We start from the raw sequence: 23,854 nt of genomic DNA, 5'->3' as shown, positions 1-23,854 counted from the left end.
CGCCCTCTAGTGGCTGAAGAAATCAAGATCCAAGATCGGTTTATATTGCAGCTATATCAGGTTATAGACCAATTTGAAGCATGTCTAGTATCGTTATTGGAAGTTATAAGATACACGATGGTGTTTTGGTATGAAATAAAGGAAAAGGAGGCGGCAAAACCACACCAAAAATTTTAAAATTTTCAGTAACTTTGAGGTTTATTTTGAGTTAAATTTTGGAAATTTCAGAATTTTTTTGTTCCCTATGCTAAATGTTTTTTATTTCTATGATCATCTCCCTTTGCCAGCCATAACTTATTAAGCCACTTGCATTTTATTACCCCTCTTTTCCCGTTCAGTGCCAATGTTAAATTGTTAAATTTTTTCAAATGATTTATTTCAGCGATTTGTTTGAAATGTTTCGCAGTCATTTCGAACCCCTCAAACCGCAGACATTTCGAAATGTTGTTAAACCGTGATATAGCATTTGCTAGAAGGAGGGGGAAACCACCTAGGCAAACAATCCTACAAAGCATTTAGAAAGTAGCATAAAAAAAACAAGTAAAAGCGTGCTAAGTTCGGCCGGGCCGAATCTTATATACCCTCCACCATGGAGCGCAGTTGTCGAGTTCTTTTCCCGACATCTCTTCTTAGGCAAAAAGTGATATAAGAAAAGATTTGCTCTGCTATTAGAGCGATATCAAGATATGGTCCGGTTTGGACCACAATTAAATTATATGTTGGAGGCCTGTGTAAAATGTCAGCCAATACGAGTAAGAATTGCGCCCTTTGGGGGCTCAAGAAGTAAAATAGAGAGATCGATTTATATGGGAGCTGTATGGGGCTATAAACAGATTTAGACCATAATCAACACGTATATTGATGGTCAAGAGAGGATCCATCGTACAAAATTTCAGGCAAATCGGATAATAATTGCGACTTCAAGAGGCTCAAGAAGTCAAGATCCCAGATCGGTTTACATGGCAGCTATATCAGGTTATGAACCGATTTAAACCTTATTTGACACAGTGGTTGAAAGAGAAAATAAAAAATAAAAAACGTCATGCAAAATTTCAGCCAAATCAGGTAGGAATTGCGTCCTCTAGAAGCTCAAGAAGTCAAGTCCCCAAATCTGTTTATATGACAGCTATATCAGTTTATGAGCCGATTTGAACCATTTTTGGCACACTTGTTGGATATCATAAAAAAACATGTCGTGCAAAATTTCATTCCAATCTGATAAGAATTGCGCACTTTAGAGGCTTAAGAAGTCAAGACCCAAGATCGGTTTATATGGCAGCTATATCAGGTTATGAACCGATTAGGACCATACTTGGCACAGTTGTTGAATATCATAACAAAACACGTCGTGCAAAATTTCATTGTAATCGGATAAGAATTGCGCGCTCTAGAGGCTTAAGAAGTCAAGACCCAAGATAGGTTTATATGGCAGCTATATCAGGTTAAGGGCCGATTTGAACCATACTTGGCACAGTTGTTGAATATCATAACAAAACACATCGTGCAAGATTTCATTCCAATCGGATAAGAATTGCGCACTCTAGAGGCTCAAGAATTCAAGACCCAAGATCGGTTTATATGGCAGCTATATCAGATTATGGACCGATTTGAACCATATTTAGCACAGTTGTTGGATATCATAACAAAACACGTCGTGCCAAAATTCATTCAAATCGGATAAGAATTGGGCACTCTAGAGGCTCAAGAAGTCAAGACCCAAGATCGGTTTATATGGCAGCTATATCAGATTATGAACCGATTTGAACCTTATTTGACACAGTTGTTGGACATCATAACAAAACACGTCGTGCCAAAATTCATTCAAATCGGATAAGAATTGCGCACTCTAGAGGCTCAAGAAGTCAAGACCCAAGATCGGTTTATATGGCAGCTATATCAGATTATGAACCGATTTCAACCATACTTGGCACAGTTGTTGGATGTCATAACAAAACACGTCGTGCAAAATTTCGTGCCAATCGGATAAGAATTGCGCACTCTAGAGGTTCAAGTAGTCAAGACCCAAGATCGGTTTATATGGCAGCTATATCAAAACATGGACCGATATGGCCCATTTACAATACCAACCGACCTACACTAATAAGAAGTATTTGTGCAAAATTTCAAGCGGCTAGCTTTACTCCTTCGGAAGTTAGCGTGCTTTCGACAGACAGACGGACGGACGGACGGACGGACGGACGGACGGACGGACGGACGGACGGACGGACAGACGGACGGACATGGCTAGATCGACATAAAATTTCACGACGATCAAGAATATATATACTTTATGGGGTCTCAGACGAATATTTCGAGTAGTTACAAACAGAATGACGAAATTAGTATACCCCCCATCTTATGGTGGAGGGTATAACAACAATGGTGCAACAAAACACTGGGTAACTCTTAAACAAGGCGCCCCTCAAAACCGCTTGAAAGGTGATTCCAAAAAATGTAAGGCAGCCAGTCAAGCATTTCAACAGCCAGCTGTGTTACAGCTCACCAACAAAAATAGCAAAAAAAAACTAAACACACATTCCCCCACACTCGCACCTAAAAACATGGTTTCCCACATAAAACGACATATTGGCATTTATTACAACAAATTGGAACACAAAACCCTATTCGGGAAATGATTTGTGATAAAACAAATACGGCAATAAACAACTGTTGGCAGTTGAAGAGCATAGAAAGGTTTTTGTTTTTCTCCGAATGAGGCTACCACAAAATGACAAGCTTTGCGGGGTGGGTAAACAGGAGCAGGAGCCGCGTTATACCTCCAACTAAGGCACAGCTATGACACAACATGAATAATAGCATCACGCCGTCAAAAGAAATATGAGCTACAAATAGCAGCTAAACCACCCGGGGAGCTGGAATTTATAAAATGGTGGCTTACAATTTACATAGCCAGTTAAAAATTGTTCTGCCTTTGCCTTTTCCGTTTTTGTTTTGTCTTAGAGGCTTAACAAGGAAATTATTGTCTCTTTTGGGCGATAATGGAACAGTGTTGCCAAAAATAATTTTAAATTGAATAAAGTTGGTTGGATTTGTGAACAAACGACCATAGAATGGGTGATGTACCAACCTTGTATTAATGTTATCTATAGAACATTTTTATACCCACCACGGAAGAATGGGGTTAAATTCATTGAGTCACTCTGTTTGCAATACATCGAAATATCCACCTCCGTCCTTTTAAGGTAAAAAAAAATAAAAGACGGAGTAACGCTAGCCGCCGTCTGTCCTTCCGTCTGTCCTTCCGTCTGTCCTTACGTCTGTCCTTCCGTCTGTCCTTCCGTCTGAACTTCCGTCTGTCCTTCCGTCTGTCCTTCCGTCTGTCCTTCCGTCTGTCCTTCCGTCTGTCCTTCCGTCTGTCCTTCCGTTTGTCCTTCCGTCTGTCCTTCCGTCTGTCCTTCCGTCTGTCCTTCCGTCTGTCCTTCCGTCTGTCCTTCCGTCTGTCCTTCCGTCTGTCCTTCCGTCTGTCCTTCCGTCTGTCCTTCCGTCTGTCCTTCCGTCTGTCCTTCCGTCTGTCCTTCCGTCTGTCCTTCCGTCTGTCCTTCCGTCTGTCCTTCCGTCTGTCCTTCCGTCTGTCCTTCCGCCTGTCCTTCCGTCTGTCCTTCCGTCTGTCTCTCCGTCTGTCCTTCCGTCTGACCTTCCGTCTGTCCTTCCGTCTGTCATTCCGTCTGTCATTCCATCTGTCCGTCCGTCTGTCCTTCCGTCTGTCCTTTCGTCTGTCCTTCCGTCCGTCTTTCCGTCTGTCTGTCCGTCCGTTTGTCCGTCCGTTTGTCTGTCCTTAGGCCTATTAAAGCTACATTTATTAACCGAATTCGCTTAAACTTGGGATAGCGAGTTGTGTTAGGCCCTCTGTTCAACACGGATCCAATCGGTCAAGATTAAAATATAGCTGCAATACAGACCACATTTATTGTCCGATTTCGTTGAAATGTGGGACAGTACGTTAGAACGGCCCAGCTTTGGATATAGCTGCCACATAGACCCATCTCTCTATTTAAAGTCTTGGGCCCGTAATAAGCGCAATTATTCTTCGATTTCGCAGAAATTTGGAATAGCGAGTTGTATAAAACTCCTCGACATCCCTGGTTAATACGCCCCAGAACCGTCCAGATTAAGCTGCCGTATATACCGTTCTCCCGATACAAATTTTTAGACCTATAAATTTTGGATTTTTTAACCGATGTTGCAAAATTAGGCATCTTAATTTGCTTTGGGCACATCGACATTAGCACCTAGTATGGTTAAGATCTTTATTTCGAAATAACTGCCAAATATACCCATCTCTCAATTTAAGGTTTTGAGCCCATAACAGGCGCATTTAATGTCCGATTTCGTAGAAATTTGGTTCAGCGAGTTTTGTTCGGCTCCTCAAAATCCCTGCTCAAAACGGCCCAGATTGATCCAGATTTGGATACTGCTGCCATATAGACCGACGGGTAGACGTGTCCTTTTATACCCTCCACCATAGGATGGAGGTATACTAATTTCGTCATTTTGTTTGTAACTCCTCGAAATATTCGTCTAAGACCACATAAAATGTATATATTCTTGATCGTCATGACATTTTAAGTAGAACTAGCTATGTCTGTCCGTCTGTCGTCCGCCGTCTGTCTGTCGAAAGAACGCTAACTATCGAAGGAGTTAAGCTAGGCGCTTGAAATTTTGTACAAATACTATTTATTAGTATAGATCGATGAGGATTGTAAATGTGCCAAATCGGTCCATGTTTTAATATAGCTGCCATATAAACCGATTGGGTCTTGACTTCTGAGCCTAAAGAGGGCGCAGTTCTCGTCCGATTTGACTGAAATTTTGCCTGTGTGTTTTGGTATCACTTCCTACAACTATGCTAAGTATCGTTTATGTCGGTTCATAACTCGATCTTGGGTCTTGACTTCTTCAGCTTTTAGAAGGCACAATTCTTATCCGATTTGGCACGTGGTGTTTTGGTATCACTTCCAACAACTGTGCTAAGTATGGTCAAATCGGTCTATAACCATATAAACCGATCGTGAATCTTGACTTCCTGAGCCGCTAGAGGGCGCAATTCTCACCCGATATGGCTAAAATTTTGCATGAGCTGTTTTGCTTTGACTTCCAACATTCGTTCCAAGTATGGTCTTTATCGGTTGATAACCTGATATAGTCGTCATATAAACTGATATACGATCTAGACTTTTTGCGCTGAAAATCTGCATGAAGTCGTTTGTTAGGACTTCGAACATCCCATAACTTGAAATAGCTGCCTATAAACTAATCTTGGATCTTGATCTTCTAGAGGACGCAATTTTTAACCGATTTAGCTGAAATTTGGCACGAAAAGTTTTGTTTTGGCTTCCAACAAATGTGCTTAGTATGGTTGAAATTGGTCTACAACCTGATGTAGCTACCATATAAAACGATCTTGAACCATTAGAGGGCGCAATTCTCATCCGATTTGGCTGAAATTTTGCATGAGGTGTTTTATTGTGATTTCCAACTTGCTAAATATGGTTGAAAACGGTTCATAACGTAACATAGATGCAACGATCCATGGTGGAGGGTATATAAGATTCGGCCCGGCCGAACTTAGCACGCTCTTACTTATTTCATTTTATTTTATTTTTATTTTATTTTATTTTATTTTATTTTATTTTTTTTTCAATTTTATTTTATTTTATTTGATTTAATTTAATTTAATTTAATTTAATTTTATTTTATTTTATTTTATTTTATTTTATTTTATTTTATTTTATTTTATTTTATTTTATTTTATTTTATTTTATTTTATTTTATTTTATTTTATTTTATTTTATTTTATTTTATTTTATTTTATTTTATTTTATTTTATTTTATTTTATTTTATTTTATTTTATTTTATTTTATTTTATTTTATTTTATTTTATTTTATTTTATTTTATTTTATTTTATTTTATTTTATTTTATTTTATTTTATTTTATTTTATTTTATTTTATTTTATTTTATTTTATTTTATTTTATTTTATTTTATATTATTTTATTTTATTTTATTTTATTTTATTTTATTTTATTTTATTTTATTTTATTTTATTTTATTTTATTTTATTTTGCTTTACTCTCTTTTATTGTAGTTTCTTTTATATTGTTAAGGTAACTATGACTTAAAGTGTCATTGCCTTCCAAATGTTGCTATATTTTGTGAGTATGTGTTTATGGGTGTATGCGTGTGTGTTTGTATGTTAATGGTAAGCCTAAGCCACAAACAATGGCATTTGTGTCTAATGTCTACAGTTGGCTGTGATTACATGAAAGACTATATAAATCGCAGGATATTTAAATTGTAGCCGTTTTGTGATTTGTGTATGTCAAACAAACAAACAAACGCGAGATTAGCATACATGTGCGAATAGGCATAGGCAGCCAACTCATGCCATTCACATGGAAATTAGGAATTGGAAATGCTCTCTTCGTATTTCGTCTGATGTACATACCTGACATTTGCCTTGTATACACATGTCCAAACTGCCGGAACGACAGCGTGTGCCATCTAAGACACGCGGACTTAATTGCACCACCACACTCAGTTCATCGTAATGTTCGCTATCGTCGCTGGGGGCTTCGGGTGATACGTCATCGGTTAAATGGGCAGGCCGGCCTCTGTATGAAACGAAAGAGAGAGAGAGAGGGGGAGAAGTATTAATTTCAAAAATATATGAAAATGTTAATGAGACGGCATGTTGGTACAAGTCATGTTGAATAGTTTGAAGACGCCTATGGGGCGTATGTGGAATTTTATTTTAGTTAAATTTATTGATTATACACCAGGGTGGCCAATTAGAAGCAATTTCAAAGGCTATAAAAGACAGGCTTATTCACAAAACTTTATGAAGCCCTAAAATGGGTTTAGTTGACAGTTCTGTTAAGTAAATCTGTCAAGTAAGCCTATTTGAAATCGACATTTAGTTTTGTAAATTTTGCAATTAAGGAAAGTGAGATAAGTCTACTAGTAAATTAAATAGTAAAAATAACAGCACATAATTTTATTAATTTTCAATTTAATATCTTATAATGTCCCCTTTGTTTATTTATTTATTCCTTGCGTGAAAAAAAAACCCTTTTCGTATACCTACTGAATAAAATATCAATAACACAGTGAACTATTAATCAAATATTTGAAATAATAAAACAACAATTAAACAACTCCAATGCATAATTACAACCACACATGCAATTTATACCCCGTCTACGTGGCCACAGCATAAATAATTTACGGGTGGAGAGGGGGGCGCAAGTTATTGTTGCAAAAATATTTATCACGGTATGAATGTGCGATCGAATGAATAATTGCGCTGCTCATAGCAAAAGAATGTTTGCAAACATTGGATTGTTGACCGCAAACATGAATTAATTTCACAGAAAATAGCCAAAGAGGGTAAAAAGGCCACATTGAAATTTATTGCAGTGCAATTAATGCCATGGCCTCTTGTTTTTGCGGTAGCTAAATGCCATCTGCTAACATTAGGAGCACAACAATAAACCCACGTTCTTGTTATGATGATGCCAGGGGGAAAAATGCACAAAAAAAAGAAAAAAATTTGTCACACTTTCGTTGGAGCAGATTTAAAATTTAAAGCCACAAAAACATAAATAAGCATTCTTTTATGTGTTGTAGTTTAATGGAGGTTTTTTGCTAGTGGGAGTTGGATGATTAAAATATTTTCATTAATACATGTATGATTTAAATGTGAGTTTAAAGAAATTTGCGGTTAAAAATGCCCATTAACATTCCATTAAAGAACTGTGGCAAACTTTTCACATATCAATGAGTGCTATTCGATTTAAGTTTAAGTTCAATGATAAGGGACCTTTTTTGTATAGCTAAGTCCGAACGGCGTGCAGCAGTGCGACACCTCTTTGGAGAGGAGCTTTTACATGGCAAAGTACCTTACAAATTTTGCCGGCATTAGGAGGGGATAATCACCGCCGAAAATTTTTTCTGTTGTTCTTGTCAGAATTCGAACCCAGGCGTTCAGCGTCACAGGTGGACAAGCTTACCTTTGCACTACTGTGGAATTTGTTTAATTGATGTTGTGTTCTTCCGTTGTCTACCTGTTGGGTATAAAACTACGTTTAACTCTTATAAAACTACGTTTATAAGAGGTCATTATTTTGAAAATTGTTATAAAAATGTACAACAATCAGGTATATTGCCATGGGATGGAGAGAGAAGATCGGTTTGATTGCATAGAGCTTAAAGCCCTTTGGAGTAACACAGTGAACTTCTCCGATCAAGCCGAATTAACAAAATTTCTTAAAGACTGCGAGCGCTGCAGAAAAAAAATCAAAACTGATTCATTGAGGAAACTGTTTGACGTGACCTATGCAAAAGGCGAATGGATGATCAAAGAGGATGACAACCTCTTCAAACTGCAAATTTAGAGCAAAGGCCGCCTTGATTATGCCAGCATCAAATTTAGAGCAAAGGCCGCCTTAATTATGCCAGCGTCAAATCTGGTGATGCCAATACCTTGCACTCGTCCAAGCGGAAGAGGGCAATGGAAACGGCTGTGTCCACACTTATCAGCTCTCTTATAATTGATTGTTTCGAAAGTAGCACGCACTCATTCGACATTCGTTGGGAGGGTGACAATAACGCATCAACGAGCAAAAGGAAGCATAACCCAATAGGCAGGACGCCTTGTTGCAAGCTCAAAGCTGTCGTCCCACAGAGTACCAACTGTGCAACCTAGCTTTCTGCTGAGGGCATTAAATACCAACCCCATGTGAGTCAGTAAACCACAAGGCTATCTACAAGGAAGCTGCTCGAATGAAAGAGTACTTGGCAGGTATGCTCTATCTTGAGAAGTGCTGCATGTGTTTTGACGGCAAACACCTTGCGAGATATGAATATCAGGCAGTGGTCTCCAATAATAAATCCTAAGAAGTTATGTTGAACGCGCTCAAATTGAAAGATGGGAAAGATCAAGTAAGAAGGACTTCAGTATGTGTTAGATGAGTTCTACCTGTGGGAATCATTTGTGATGATTGATGTCGATATAACAAGCCTGAATAGGGGCAAAAATACAGCCGTTGTAGTTCGACTGCAGCAAATGTTCGAAAAGAAAGGTTTCCCCCACACCCAAGCTCACCAGTTTCCAGCACGTTCTTCGCAATATCATGATTGATGAGCATCATGGGTTGACTAAATCAATTGTGATGATTGTTGTCGATACAACAAGCCTGGATAGCGGCAAAGAGACAGCCGTTGTAGTTCGACTGCAGCAAATGTTCGAAGAGAAAGGTCTCCCCCCACACCCAAGCTCACAAGTTGCTAAATTGACTAAATCACTTAACATCAAGTACTTCTTTGTGCAGGATTTGATCTTTATGATAAATTGAAAGAATCCTTCAGCAGTAGTTAATTGAGATTAAGTAAACAAGATGCGGAAAAGACGACATTTCTTTTACACTTCTCTTGCGTCTTCCATCACTGCACTCAGAAGAGTAACATTCCTCTTGTAAAGTTTAAACAGGTTCCAAATATCTGCGATGCATGCTGGAACTCTCGTGCCATTCTAGTTTTTCTTGTGATTATTGTGATGCCTGAAACACGGAACAGGTTACGTAAAATATGTTCATTAATTTCATACTAATGGGCTTAACATTACTCCAGTTGTCAATTGTTCCGCGCTGAAGATTTTGAAGAACTAGTGCAGTGAAGTCCCATTCAAGTTTAAGCTCAATGATAAGGGAACTCCTGTCTCGATGTCATCGGCATAGGCTAGTAGGATGGGCATAGGCTAGTAGCATGCTACTCGCCATATCTATTTACATCTTCATCTTTTATAATCTTCTCCAGCAGGATATTAAAGAAAATACACGATAAGCTGTCTCCTTGTCTGAAATCTCGATTGCTATTGAATGGCTCATAGAGATTCTTTCCTATTCCTACTGAGGAACACGTATTAGCAAGTGTCATCCTGAAGAGTCTTATTAATTTTGCAGGGATACCAAACTCAGACATGGTTAGAAATACCTTTGAACATATAGGGCTAACAAAAGCGGCTCGAGAGTATCTTGTATGCGATGGGGAAAAAGACTTATTCCTCCACATAGTAGGCTGAGGTTCCAGGTATCGGGCATGTGTTCTTCTAGCCAGATCGCGCAGACAAGCTGATGCATATGCCTTATCAGCGTGTCGCTTCCGGTGGTAAATAGTTAAGCGGGCAACCCATCGGCTCCTGCTGCCTTGTTGATATAAAGCGAGTGGCTACTGCGTTAATAATGTCTCTGAATTTCTTCTCGTCAATTAACACATTTGAGGGTGGTGTCAGTTAACTGAATCGGCGATTAGTGTACTCTCTGAAGCCGACCCAATCGGTCTTCTTCTGATTGATAAACGCCCGGCGCTTAGAGGTTATTTAGTTGGATGTTCGGTCGATTGTGAGAATTATGGGGAGGTGGTCTGATTTCAAAGAAATTACGTCTTGCCGCGATGTGTCACTCAGAAGATCAGGCAATGGAAATGTCTGGCTAGCTGCTGCATTTCCTCGTAATTCCAGTGAGGGCATCCTCATTCACCGTGCAAAACGTGGAGCTTTCAGTCTACTCTATCACAGCAATGCCCCGCGTGTCGTTACCTAGAGGAGAATGCCATGAAACGTGATGCACCTTTAAGGTTCCGAGAATAAGACGGTTGTGGCCAGACAGTAGCCTATAATGTCGGGCTTGTAAGCCTGGGCATTAACTGGGTCACAACTACCAACCGACGGTATGTACACGTTGCATAGCTCTATCGCGGCAGTACTAGATTTGACCGCCATCCCCATGCACTCCATTTAGGCGTTCGCTAGCGCCAGCTCAGGTGAGATGGGTCAATACTTCACGGAATGGTGTATCACAAAGGCCATTCCCCCATCTCCATTCCTTAAGCGATCCTTAGTATCCGTGAAAACTGTGCAAGCTGCAGATGTTGGACAGCTTTGTCTCCAGGACCAATAAGTTCTTCCGATTCATAAAATATACAATCTCGTCCATTGCAATTCAATTGCAAATAAGAAACACCTCCCGGTACTGGCCTGGCAATATTGGGGCTGGGATGCTACTGTTGCGTATAGTACCGCATGGGAGAGGTCGTGTGTCACATAGTCCGACGATAAAGACGCAGAAGGCGACGACGACGACGCTTAGGACCAACTGCTGCCTATGTTCGGACAGCACCTTGCAACATATTCAGTGTGGCTATACTGCCGAAGTGACGTAAGGCCAGAGCAAGATTGGAAATGTACCCACTCCATGCATCGGTTACACATCACCGACACCAACCGATGATGGAATCGGTTTTGATAAACCGAACAGAACCAGAGTCTGGGTTTTTTTTAATCCTGGCACGGACCAGAAGCGCGCAGAGAAGTACTCGGGGATGTGCTTCTACCATGACAAAAAGGGACGAACACGTACACTGAGGCGGCAGCGCTTGCCGATGAGGATTCCATGGGGTCAGTGCGCCAGTACGTACAACCGGTTGCCATGGGATTGGGATCGATCGTACATCTATCACGCTGGCATTCAATCCATCACAACATGATTTATTTGGTTTCTTGTGTTTTGACCTGGTGACAGCCATTTAGCCGTGTGAATCCTTCGATGTTGGAATCTGGGGCTGCTAACTACCAGGTTTTTAGGAACGACGAAGTCCATTATCGGAATTTTCTTAGTGTATGCAAAATTTTCTGACTGTTGGGCCAAGAAGATTTTCCTTCACTATTTTCGCATTAATATCTCCCAGAACGATTTAAATATCATGGGCGGGACAGCGGTCATTTTATGTTTCTAGGCGCTCGTAGAAAATTGCCTTGGTCTGTTGGTCCTTGTATTTCGTCAGGGCATGGGCACAAATAGGGCTGATGTTGAAGAATTTGGCCTTTATGCGGATTGTGGGTAGCCACTCATCCGCAGGAGTTAAGCTTGAGACATGGTGTTTCAGTCTCTGACTAACCACAAATCCAGATCCAAATTCATGCCTCGAGTCATGGCAGTTATAATACCATTTTCGGTCCATCGCTTTTCTGCCAGACGGAAATATCTGTCTTGAACTCCTTCAAAACATCCGCCGGTGCTAATTCTACACCCTCTCTATAATGAGTGTACGCATCGGATTGACCCGATGGAATCCTTCAACGGCAAGGGCTGCCGATTGAAACCAGGGACCTTACGATACACGTCACCTGTTTAACTGCCCTGCCAGACCCACTCAACTCAGACCCAGATGCCTGTGGACGCACCCCATCTGAGTCTCGACACTCAAGAGAATTATGCAGACGAAAGATAGAACACAACATACTGCTACAACAACAACTCAAATCATGGTCCTTAAAACGTTTACGGGGGTTGCCAACATAGGGGGATCCGTTTTTAATCCTCATTTTTTTTTCATAGGATTTTTTTCAAGTTTTCCTGGCGATGGGCTACTAGTAATCCGACGCCCCAACCCATTTTTTTATCGTTGTACCGGTGAACTCGTGGCACATTTCAGCTCACTACCTTTATCGGATGTTAAAGGTAGTGACCCAGGAGACACCTCAGGGGGGTTTATGTCCACATTTGAGATGAAGTCTAAACTAATCAAAACCGCTGCTTAGTTTCCAACATTCCCAAGTCATCAACACCTTTGTAAAATTGGTTAAGGTACTCTACATACCCAACGACTATTGAGTACGGTTTAGAGTACGTTTTTGTTATGAATCAGGGCTCACTAAGTCCCCTAGCTCTCTCAAGCGCAATAAGAGAGCAAAAAGACTAAGTTGCAGAAAGACTTAAAACGGTTACTAGAAATCCAACTTCCAAGAATTTTCAAAAATGTTTTGTTTCTTATAACAGGTCGGTAATTTTGGGGATTTAATTTTTTCGTTTTTTTCTCACACTCTGCAGCTTAGTTTAAATATGACTTCTTGCAAATCTTTTAGATGGTTTCATCGAAACATTCCATATATGCGTACTCCATTTTGTATTCATGTTTATTTAGCAAACAAAAAGAATAAGGAACAGCCTTTTGGTTAAGCTTTTCCTTAAAATATTTCCCACTAACCTGCATGTCAGTGCACACGGCTCCACATAGTCATAGTGCGGTGTCCATTTGTATAGAGTGCCATCATAGGGCACATCATTGTTGGCAGAACATTGTTGGGCACGAAAATCAATTTTATCAGGACACGGCTGCATATTGCAAATGCGAAAACGCACCGAATCACCTTTACAGCCATTGGCATTTTGACAGCGACGCAGTTGTTGCATGACACCCCCATCACAGGAGCGCGAACAGGTTGACCATTCGGACCAGGCTGTCCAGCCACCGCTGCCACCAGAATTATTGCCACTACTGCTGCCGGAAGCACTGCTACTGCTCGAGGTGCCTCCCTTAACCGAACGTTTTTGTTGTGATGAAACACACTGTGAACAAGGAGAGAAAATAAATAAAACCAAGTCTTAATGTTTTCATAGCATCGCGTATGGTAGAACTTACCTCCAGCTCATTTTCTAGATCGGTGGCTGTACTCCAGGTATTGTCAAAGGCTTCGCTGGCATTGAGGTTTTTTGCCTCATTCGCTACAATAAGGCATACAATTGACTGCAAGTGAAGAGGCGATGAAAGAAAAACGAAAAGGCAAAAAAAGTTTCATTAACATTTTCGTCCTCATTATCATTGTTATCATCGATTATCGTCTTGTACATGAAGTGAAAGCCATGCATTTTAATCGACGAAAACAAAGCAACATCAAGAAGTGTTATGAGAAAAGGAAAAATAAAATTCATTGCCTTGGGCAAAATGTTAATGTTAATGCTTTGTTTGTGTGTGTTTATGTGTGTTAGTAGTTCTTGCTGTCTCAATTACCATAATTTCCTTCTTTTGTGAGTATGTATGTGCATGTGTTTACATGCACTCTCTCTCTAAATGATTTGTTATTTTATTGCCATCAAGTTTCCTTTCATTTGCTGGGCTACGGCAACAATCGCAGTCATCTAAATAGTCAGACATTATTAGCAAGAGCAACATGCGGCTACTTCCGTTTCCTGTTTCCTTAAGTCTGTGTGTGAGTACACACACACATGCAATACACAAGTTCATTTCTACATTATTTTCTTTTCTCTCTCTAAATGTCTTTAATATTGTCTGGCTTTTTTTCTGCGGCCCTTTCATTGGTATTTTCTATTTAGAAATTTCCTACGAAATTGTCTTACAGTATTTTTATACAGTCTTAAGGTCTTGGTTTGCTTCACTTTACGGAAAGAGAAAAAGAAAATAGCTCTTTGGGTTTCCCTCACAAAGAAAAGTCAAGAGTCAAATAGTAGCTCCCCGAATGTGTGAATGACTAAGGCTTAAGTCTTTAGAAGGCACTTTAGTTTCCTTAATGTCTTGTAAGATTTCATTTAGTCAGAAGACACTGTGGGTTCATGGCTTTATTTTATTTGAAAAACTCGCAAAAATATCTAAAAATGCGGGAATTTCCCGTTTTTTATACCCTCCACCATAGGATGGGAGTATACTTATTTCGTCATTCTGTTTGTAACACCTCGAAATATGCGTCTGAGACCCCATAAGAATATATATTCTGAATTGTCATGACATTTTTAGTCGATCTAGCCATCCGTCCGTCCGTCTGTCCGTCTGTCTGTCAAAAGCACGAAACTCTTGACGGAGTAAAGCTAGCCGCTTGAAATTTTGCACAAATAATTTTTTTTTAGTGTAGGTCGGTTGGGATTGTAAATGGGCGAAATCGGCCCATGTTTTTATATAGCTGCCATATAAACCGATCTTGGGTCTTGCCTTCTTGAGCCTCTAGAGGGCGCAATTCTTATCCGATTGGAATGAAATTTTGCAAGTAGTGTTTTGGTGGCACTTCCAACAACTACGCTAAGTATGATTTTACTCGGTCCATGTTTTGATATAGCTGCCATATAAACCGATCTTGGGTCTTGACTTCTTGAGCTCCTAGAGGGCGCAATTCTCATCCGTTCTGGCAGAAATGTTGTACAACGGCTTCTCTAATGACCTTCAACATACGTGTCTAATATGGCCTGAATCGATCAATAGCTTGATACAGCTTCCATATAAACCTATCTCCGGATTTAGATTCTTGAGACCCTACAAGGCGCAAATCTTATCCGAATGACCTGAAATATTACACAGTGACTTCTGCAATGTTCAGCATTCAATTATGGTCCGAATCGGACTATAACTTATTTTTTTAATTTTTCTCCAATATTTCGTTGGACTCCCTCTAGCATTTTCAAGGACAATGAGTTGTTACACGAACTATTTTCTGTTGTCAATTTTTGTTGAAAATTTATATTTTTAAAAATTTTGTCAAAAAACTAAAAATTATTTTCCTCGAAACATAGTTATGCCCTACACCACTGCTGTGGTGCACGGTATTTACACTATTTATCACCGGCAGATGTCTGTGTCCCAATAAACAACTAGGATTGCGACATAAGTGGGCTAGTATATGGCCATAATCGTCTGGTTCTAGGAGACTTTAATGCGTATCAAGTTTCATGGCATTCTCCCCTAGGTAACGACCAGCAGAGCATAGCTTTGGCTGAGCAGATTGAGGGCTCCACGTTTTGCACGGTGAAAGTGGATGCCCCCACTAGGATTACATCCGCTGATCTCCTGAGTGACGTAACCTGGCAAATAGTTATTTCTTTGGGATCATACCACCTCCCCATAATTCTCACCATCGATCGAAAACCTGACTTCATAACCCCTGAGCGCCGAACGTTTGTCAATCAAAAGAAGGCCGTTTGGGTTGACTTCAGGGAGTACACCAATCGCCGCTTCAGTGAACTGACACCCCCCTCAAATGTGCAAGTTGCCGAGAGGGTATTCTGGGACATCATTAACGCAGCAGCCACTCGCTTTATACCAGCCGGTCGAATACCCCAAGTGGGGCTCAATTTACCGGCGCAGGCAGTTGTACTCGCAGTCGAGAGGAATGGGAGTCATTGCACGGATCCCATTAACCCTAGAATCAGCAAACTGAATCTCGAAATAAATAGGGTAGTCAACGAACATAGGCGGAATTTGTGGCTGAAACACTTGGAGCAATGTAACTTAGGCACCGGTTTAGGCAAGTTGTGGGCTACTGTAAAGTCACTCTAGGCCCCGGTAGACGGGATGACAGGATGACTTTTGGCGACATAACCGTGACTGATGCGAAGAGGTGCGCCATGTTATTCAGCCGTCAACTTATTGTGCATCCAGAGAGTAACACGGCTAGGAGGAGAGCCATTCGTGGTCTCCGAGCCCAAGAGCAGCCATCACAATTTACCATGGGCGAAGTTACGAATGTCATCCGTGGCGCCAAGTCATCCAAGGCGTTGGGCCCCGACGGTATCTCAACACTAATACTGAAGAATCTGGATCAACCTGCAGTCCAGTATCTTACGAATGTCCTTAACCTGTCTTTTAACACTCTCATGGTACCCGATGTCTGGAAGATGGGCAGAGTGATCTCGCTACTGAAGCCTATAAAGGATCCGAATAAAGCGGAGTCGTACAGAACGATCTCCCTACCAGTAGCCAAGAAGATTGAGGGACTACTCCACCCGAGCCTCGTTGGAGAATTTCCATTCGCCCAATCATCAGCATGGATTTCGAAGACTGGATGGCACAACAACTGCTCTGCATGCCATCACCGCACACATAAGTTGTGGCTTCAATCAGCCCAGGCCATGTGATGGGATGGTCCTCGTGGCACTGGATCTATAGAAGGCATTCGACACGCTCCGCCATGCCAAACACTTCCAGATAGGCCTGAAACGCTGGGACTTGAATTATCAATGTGGTCGCCAATCATTTGTGGAATTTAGGGATAAGAAATAGGAGGCCACCGTAGCGCAGAGGTTAGTATGTCCGCCTATGACGCTGAACGCCTGGGTTCGAATTCTGGCGAGACCATCAGAAAAAATATTCAGCGGTGGTTTTCCCCTCCTAATGCTGGCAACATTTGTGAGGTACTATGCCATGTAAAACTTCTAAACTCCAAAGAGGTCTCGCACTGCGGCACGCCGTTCGGACTCGGCTATAAAAATGAGGCACCTTATCATTGAGCTTAAATTTGAATCGGACTGCAGTCATTGATATGTGAGAAGTTTGCCCCTGTTCCTTAGTGGAATGTTCATGGGCAAAATTTGCATTTACATAAGAATAAGAAAACGAAACACCGTAAAGTGGAACAGGTAGTTCCCCAAGGTGGGGTGATATCTCCTGTACTTTTTTATCTGTACCTATCCTATATTCCACCCCCTCCAGACGGCATAGAGATCGTATCCTATGCAGAGGATTGAATTGATTGATCATGACATCAGGACCCCCCAACCATTGATGACATCTGCAATAGGATGAACATCTACCTCAACAAACTTACCACGAATTTCGCTGCCAGATATTTGAAGATATCTGCTACAAAATCTTCAGTCACAATATTCGCTACATACACGCATGAGGTGCGTAGGGTGCTGAAAGTGATGGTCGATGGAGTGACAATTCCGACCATAAAGTGTCCCAAAATACTTGGTGTCACATTTGATAGCTCTTAGAAATTCTGCTCACATGCCACAGCAAATTGCTGATAAGGTCACAAGTGGAAACAAGGTCCTCAAGTCTCTTGCCGGCAGCACTTGGGGTGCTGAAAAAGAAACCATGTTGACAACGTACAAAGCAATTGGCCGGTATGTGAGGTAAGTTATGCAGCGCTAGTGTGATTCCGTCAGCTGTGGTTTGTTTACGCAGTGGAATAATATACAGATCTGTCAGAATGCCGCCCTTCGAACTGCGACGGGCTGTCTCCTCAGTTCTCACGTGGACCACCTTCATCAGGAGACAAAGATCCTACTCGTGCGAAGACATAACTATTGGGTTGCCCAAAAAGTAATTGCGGATTTTTTACAAGAAAGTAAATGCATTTTTAATAAAACTTAGAATGAACTTTAATCAAATATACTTTTTTTACACTTTTTTAGTAACAGCTGATAACTGACAGAAGAAAGAATGCAATTACAGAGTCACAAGCTGTGAAAAAATTTGTCAACGCCGACTATATGAAAAATCCGCAATTACTTTTTGGGCAACCCAATACATGCTGTCTAAGCATGTTATCGTACAGACTATCCATATCATCATCTTGTGGATGGGTATTCACCGCTCAGTAGCCTGAAGGTAGATGTCCATGATCTAGAGCGTAAGATTCAGCGCTACAAGATAAAACCTCTAAATCAAGCGACGTATCAAACGGACCTAGACAACATTAATGCAGACACGGTAGCAGATGCGGTGAATAGCTACCGGGTGAATGTTGTCCTTGGAGAACGACCACCTGCCATTGCACCTGAAGAAATTGACCTCCCCCGGCAAAACATTGTAGCTCTGGCTCAATTACGGTGCAGCAAATTCAGCCGCCTCAATTCCTACTGAGCAAGGATTATATGTCCCGATTGTGACCAGGGATCACACGACACACGTGCCTGTTTAACTGCCCAGCCTGATCCACTCATCTCAGACCCAGATCCCAGACGCACCTCATCTTAGTCGCAGAGTCGCTGGATCTGGACTCTCAGCAGAATCAAGCAGATAAAAGATAGAACACCACACACTGCTACAAAAACCAAATCAGAAGTTAGTTGCACTCCCAAAATTTAACTTCTCTATTACTTGTCCCCTATCAATCATTTCCACTTCTTCAACAAATGCAATTTTCATTTTCCTTTTCATGTCCACTGTTTTTGCTGAGCACCAATAACATGTCTCGTATGACTTCAATACTTTTTTTCTTGTTGCGTCATTTCGACAGAACGGAAACGGCAAGTCACATTAAGATGTGCCTGCCTTGTTAGAGTATGTGAATTTGATAGTCTGCGGAGAAATGCTTGACTATATGTGGCTGTTAGCCATGTAAATACATAAGCCAAGTTAATATATCCTTCAATAGTTGTGTTTTTACAAATTGAAATTGTAAGCAGGAAAAACACTTAAGTCAATGTGTGAGACCATGTGTATAGAGAGAGGTGTTTGTGGTTGTGTGTGTGTGTGTGTGTGTGTGCATATGCGTGAGTAATAGAATTGTTTGCTTAATGACTGGGTTTAGACAATGGCATATTAAGAGAGAGAGAGAGAGAGAGAGAGAGAGTGAGAGAGAGGGAGACTATATAGTAAATGACGCCGGTCTGCTTATTTTTTGTGCCATTATTCGAATTGACAAAGTGAGTGGTAAACATGTAGGAGGCCTCTTTGGAATTAGGCTAGTCAAGCTTTAATTGAATTCGTCCATTAATGCAGGGAATTGTCTAATGGCCAACATGTTTAACCGTGTGGGAATTCAAAGGGCTACTTATGTTTGATGATTAAATGTCTAAGACAAAAGGACGCCTTCTTGGAGTTGGCTAAGGATAGGAAAAATTTGGAAAGTATATAAAGGGATAGAATGACATTATTTTAACAAAAAAAAAAAAAAAATACTGAGGAAATGGATACAAGGACATTCAAAGATTAGAAAACAGAGATGGAAGGAAGAATAAATGCAGGAAAGCACTGAAAGATGTTTTAAAAGTATGACGAACATTAAGAAGAATGGACGGAAGTTTTGATTTAAAGAGAACAAATGAATTGATTGTATGATTAATGACAGATCTGATGAAAAAATTTCGATACGAAGGAAAAGCGACAAATTTTTTTGGTGCATTGAAAAAAAAAAATCTAGCACGAAGGACAGACTTCTGTCCGTCTAACTGGATAGAGAAAGAAAGGGCAGCAAGCTGTTAAGCCTTGTAGGACCTATCTAGGGAAAGAAGGATATATGGTAACAGATTTATATTGCAAGTAAGTCTAAGTCTAAGTGAGATGAATTTTGGAATACGAAATCGAAACACCATAAAGTGAAACGGGGAGTTCCCCCTTAGGTGGGGTTATATCTTCGGCACTGTTTGACCTCTACATATGCTCCATTCTACATACTCCAGACGGCATCGAATAGATTGTATCATATGCGGACGATTGTACGATCATGGCATCAGACCCCCGCTGCAAGACATCTGAAGATATCTGCAACCTCAACTTCTACAGAGCAAAGATTGATGCTAACGTGCAGGATGTGTGTCCCTATTATCACCACACGACACAAGTCACCTGTTTAACTGCCCAGCCAGACCCAAATCCCTCTGGACACATCCCAACTTAGTCGCAGAGTTCCTGGATCTGGATATTCAACAGAACTTGAATCTGGATATTCAACAGAACCTGGATCTGGATATTCAACAGAACCTGGATCTGGATATTCAACAGACGAAAGATCGAACACAAAACGCACTGTTTCAACAACAACAGCAACAGGAAGAACGGACTGTGAAATAGGCGAACGTTAAGACAGACGTTCATCTAGAAGGAAGAGAGGAATGTCGGTCAAAAAAAAAAAAAAAAATGGAGGACATAGACGACAGGTAGATGAACGATAGAACAGACGATCATCAGAAAAGATGGTTTAAAGAGGGAAGGAATGACTATCGGTAGGATTAAAGGAGGACATACATATCAATATCGAATAAAAAATGGGAGGAACAACTCAGATGGACTGGTAGTCAAACGATGATAGATGATGTAAGAAGGGAACAGATTGTGGGACTGGAGAGAGAAATGGCAAACGAAAGGATAAAAGAAGGACAGGATGTCAACAAGGAACAAACGATGGAGGGATTAACAAAAGAAGGAGGGAACTGGTAGGAAGGTAGGAAACGATAGAACCGACAATTATCAGGAGGGTACAAAAGACAGTTGAGGTGGAGGAAGAAATGGCAATCGGATGGATGCAATAGCTACAGAAACGTCAACAGAGAACAACGGTTGCAAAAATGGGAAGGGAGAACAAAAACAAAATAAGAGAACAAACGTGGGTAAGGAAGAAAAATTGCAAAGGAAGAATAAAAGTAGGAAGAGAGGACAAAAGTAGGAAGGGAAGACAAAATGGGGAGGGACGGCAAAAGTGCGAAGGCAGGGCAAAAGAAGGTGGGGAAGACAAAACTTAAACTGGTGAAGAAAAGTGGGAAGGGAAGTAAAGTGGGAAAGGAGAACAAGGGTGAAGAGAAAACAAATGTGAGAAGAAAGGACAAAAGTGGGAAGACAGGACAAAAGTTGGAAAGGAGGACAAAAGTAAGAAAGGAGATCAAAAGAGGAGAGGTTAACAAAAGTGGGAGAGAGGACCAACGTGGTAAGAGAGGAAGAAATTGAAAAGGCAGGGCAAGCTTGGAAATGGAGAACAAAAGTAGGAAGGGGTGACAAAGGTTAGAAGGGAGGACAAAACTGGCGAGGGAGAACATAAGTTGGAAAGGAGCACCAACGTGGTAAGAGAGGAGGAAATTGAAAAGGGAGCTTGTGAATGGAGAACAAAAGTGGGAAGGGGGGACAAAGGTGAGAAGGAGGATAAAAGTAGCGAGGGAGAACATAAATGGGAATGGAGAACAAAAGTCCGAATGCAAAACAATGAAGTTAAGGGAAAACAAAAGTCAAAAGGAAAACAAAAGTGAAGAGAAAAACAAAAGTGAGAATGAAAGACAAAAGTGGGAAGAAAGGACAAAAATAGGAAAGGCGGACAAAAGTAGAAAAAACTGTGAAGGGAGAACCAACGTGGGAAGGGAGGAAGAAATTAAAAAGGGAATAAAAAATTGGAAAGGGAGAACAAAAGTTGAAAGGAAAACCATAGTGAGAAGAAAGGACAAAAATGAGATGGAAGGACAAAAGTAGGAAAGGGGGCAAAAGGCGAAAGAGCGAACAAACATGGAAAGGTAGGCAAAGGTGGGAAGGGAGGACCTACTTGGCAAAAGAGAAAGAAATTGATGAGGGAGGACAAAATTATGAAGGGAGTACAAAGGTGTGAAGATGGGGACAAAAATGAGGAAGGACAAAAGTGGCGATGGAAAATAAAAGTGGGAAGTATTGAAAAGTGAGAAGAACTAACAGAACTAACTAACAAGTGAAGGGATAACAAAAATGGAAAGGAAAACAAAGTGAGTATGGGGGACCAATGTTGGAAGAAATTTCAAAGGCAGACAAAAGTTGGGAAGGAAGGACATAGGTGTGCAGATGGGGACAAAGGTGAGAAGAAGAAAAGGAGGAGAGGAAGAAATTGGAAATCAAGCATAAAATTGGGAAAGAAATACAAAAGTGGAATGAGAGACAAAGTGGGAAGGATGACGAAACTGGGAAGAGAGGACAGAATTGGTAATTATCGTTCCTTACCAATTTTGACCTTAAAAGTCGGAAGGAAAAACAAATGTGGGAAGGAATGACAAGAGCGGGAAGTTAAGTTAGACAGGAGAACAATAGTGGGTAAGGAGAACAAAAGTGGGTAGGGAGAACAAAAGTGGGTAGGGGTACTAAAGTGGGAAGATATGACAAAATTGGGAAGGGATGGCAAAAGTGGGAACCGTGACGAAATTGGCAAGTGATGATGAAAGTGGGGAAGGGACAAAAAGTGGGAAGAAAGAACAAAAGTGAGAAAAGTAGAAAAAATTGGGATAGAAGGACAAAAGGGGGAAGGACAAAGATTTGAAGGGACGACAAAAGTGGAAATAAAAGTGATAAAGAAGAATTAAAGTCGGAAGGATTAACAAAAGTATGTAAAGGGGACAAAAACTGAAAAAGGAGAAATAAATTGGGAAGTATAAACAAAGGTGTGAAGATGGGGGAAAAAAAGTGAGAAGAGAGGGCAAAATTGGCGATGGAGAACAAAAGTGGGAAAGGAAGGAAAGTGTGTGGCAAGAGAGAAAGAAATTTAAAACCGAGGACAAAATTTGGAACGAAGTACAAAGTTGAAGGGGAGACAAATATGGGAAGGATGATGAAAGTGGGAAGAGAGGACAAAATTGGTAATTTTTCTTCCTTACCAATTTTAACCTTAAAAGTCGGAAGGGAAAACAAGAGTGGAAAGGGATGACAAAAATGGAAACAGAAGACAAAATTTGGAAGGAAGCATTAGAGTGGGAAGGGAGGACAAGAACGGAAAGTTAAGTGAAAGTAAGAAGGGATAACAAATGTTGGAAGGGAAGACAAAAGTGGGAGTTTAGTACAAAAGTGAGACAAAATTTGGAAAGGACGATAAAAGTTGGAAGTGAAAACAAAAGTTGGAAAGTCTCAAAAGTGGGAAAAGAGGACAAAATTGGTGAGGGAGGATAAATGTGGGTGGGGAGGACAAGAGCGGGAAGTTAGGTGAAGGTGGGAAGGGATAACAAATGAAGGAAATTAAGACAAAAGAGTGAATTGAGGACAAAAGTTAGAAAAGAGAACGAAAGTGGGTAGGGAGGACAAAAGTCGGTAGGAAGGACGAAAAGTGAGAAGGTATGCCAAAAGTGGGAAGGAAGGACAAAATTGGGAAGAAATGGCGAAAAAGGGAAGCGTGACGAAGGGAAAAAAAGCGGGAAGGCAGAATAAAAGTGGGAATGGAAGTCAAAATTGGGAAGAGAGGAAAAAATCGGTAATTAAGGATAAAAGTGAGAAGGAAGTATAAGAGTCGGAAGGGATGACAAAAATAGGAAAATAGGACAAAATTAGGAAGGGACGAAAAAAGTGAAAAGGGAAGACAAAAGTTGGAAAGTGGCAAAAGTGGGAACAGAGGACAAAATTGGTAAGGGAGGAAAATGTGGGAAGTGATGACAAGAGCGGGAAGTTAGGTGAAAGTAAGAAGTGATAAAAAACGAAGGAAGTGAAGACAAAAGTGGGATTTGGGGAAGTGGGACAAAAGTGGGAAGGAAGAACAAAATTGGGAAAAGAAGACATAATTGGGATGGGAGCGAAAAAGGGGGAAGGACAAATATGGGAAGAGAGGACAAAAG

The 23,854-nt window shown here is 40.7% G+C and overlaps 1 protein-coding gene across 1 annotated transcript in view; it reads right to left on the bottom strand.

Annotated features, from left to right (window-relative positions):
- LOC106084506 (ADAMTS-like protein 1) overlaps nucleotides 1–23,854 on the bottom strand; it is a 206,898-nt gene that overhangs the window by 101,241 nt on the left and 81,803 nt on the right. The window contains exons 3-5 of the mRNA XM_059365112.1: nucleotides 13,500–13,604; nucleotides 13,065–13,426; nucleotides 6,469–6,634 (exon numbers count right to left, since the gene is read on the bottom strand). Of these exons, the coding sequence (XP_059221095.1) occupies nucleotides 6,469–6,634; nucleotides 13,065–13,426; nucleotides 13,500–13,604 (633 nt within the window). The remainder of the gene's footprint in view (nucleotides 1–6,468; nucleotides 6,635–13,064; nucleotides 13,427–13,499; nucleotides 13,605–23,854) is intronic.

Source organism: Stomoxys calcitrans, chromosome 3 (genome assembly GCF_963082655.1).
Source record: "Stomoxys calcitrans chromosome 3, idStoCalc2.1, whole genome shotgun sequence".
Lineage (NCBI taxonomy): Eukaryota > Metazoa > Arthropoda > Insecta > Diptera > Muscidae > Stomoxys > Stomoxys calcitrans.
This window is presented reverse-complemented; position numbering and strand designations above follow the sequence as displayed.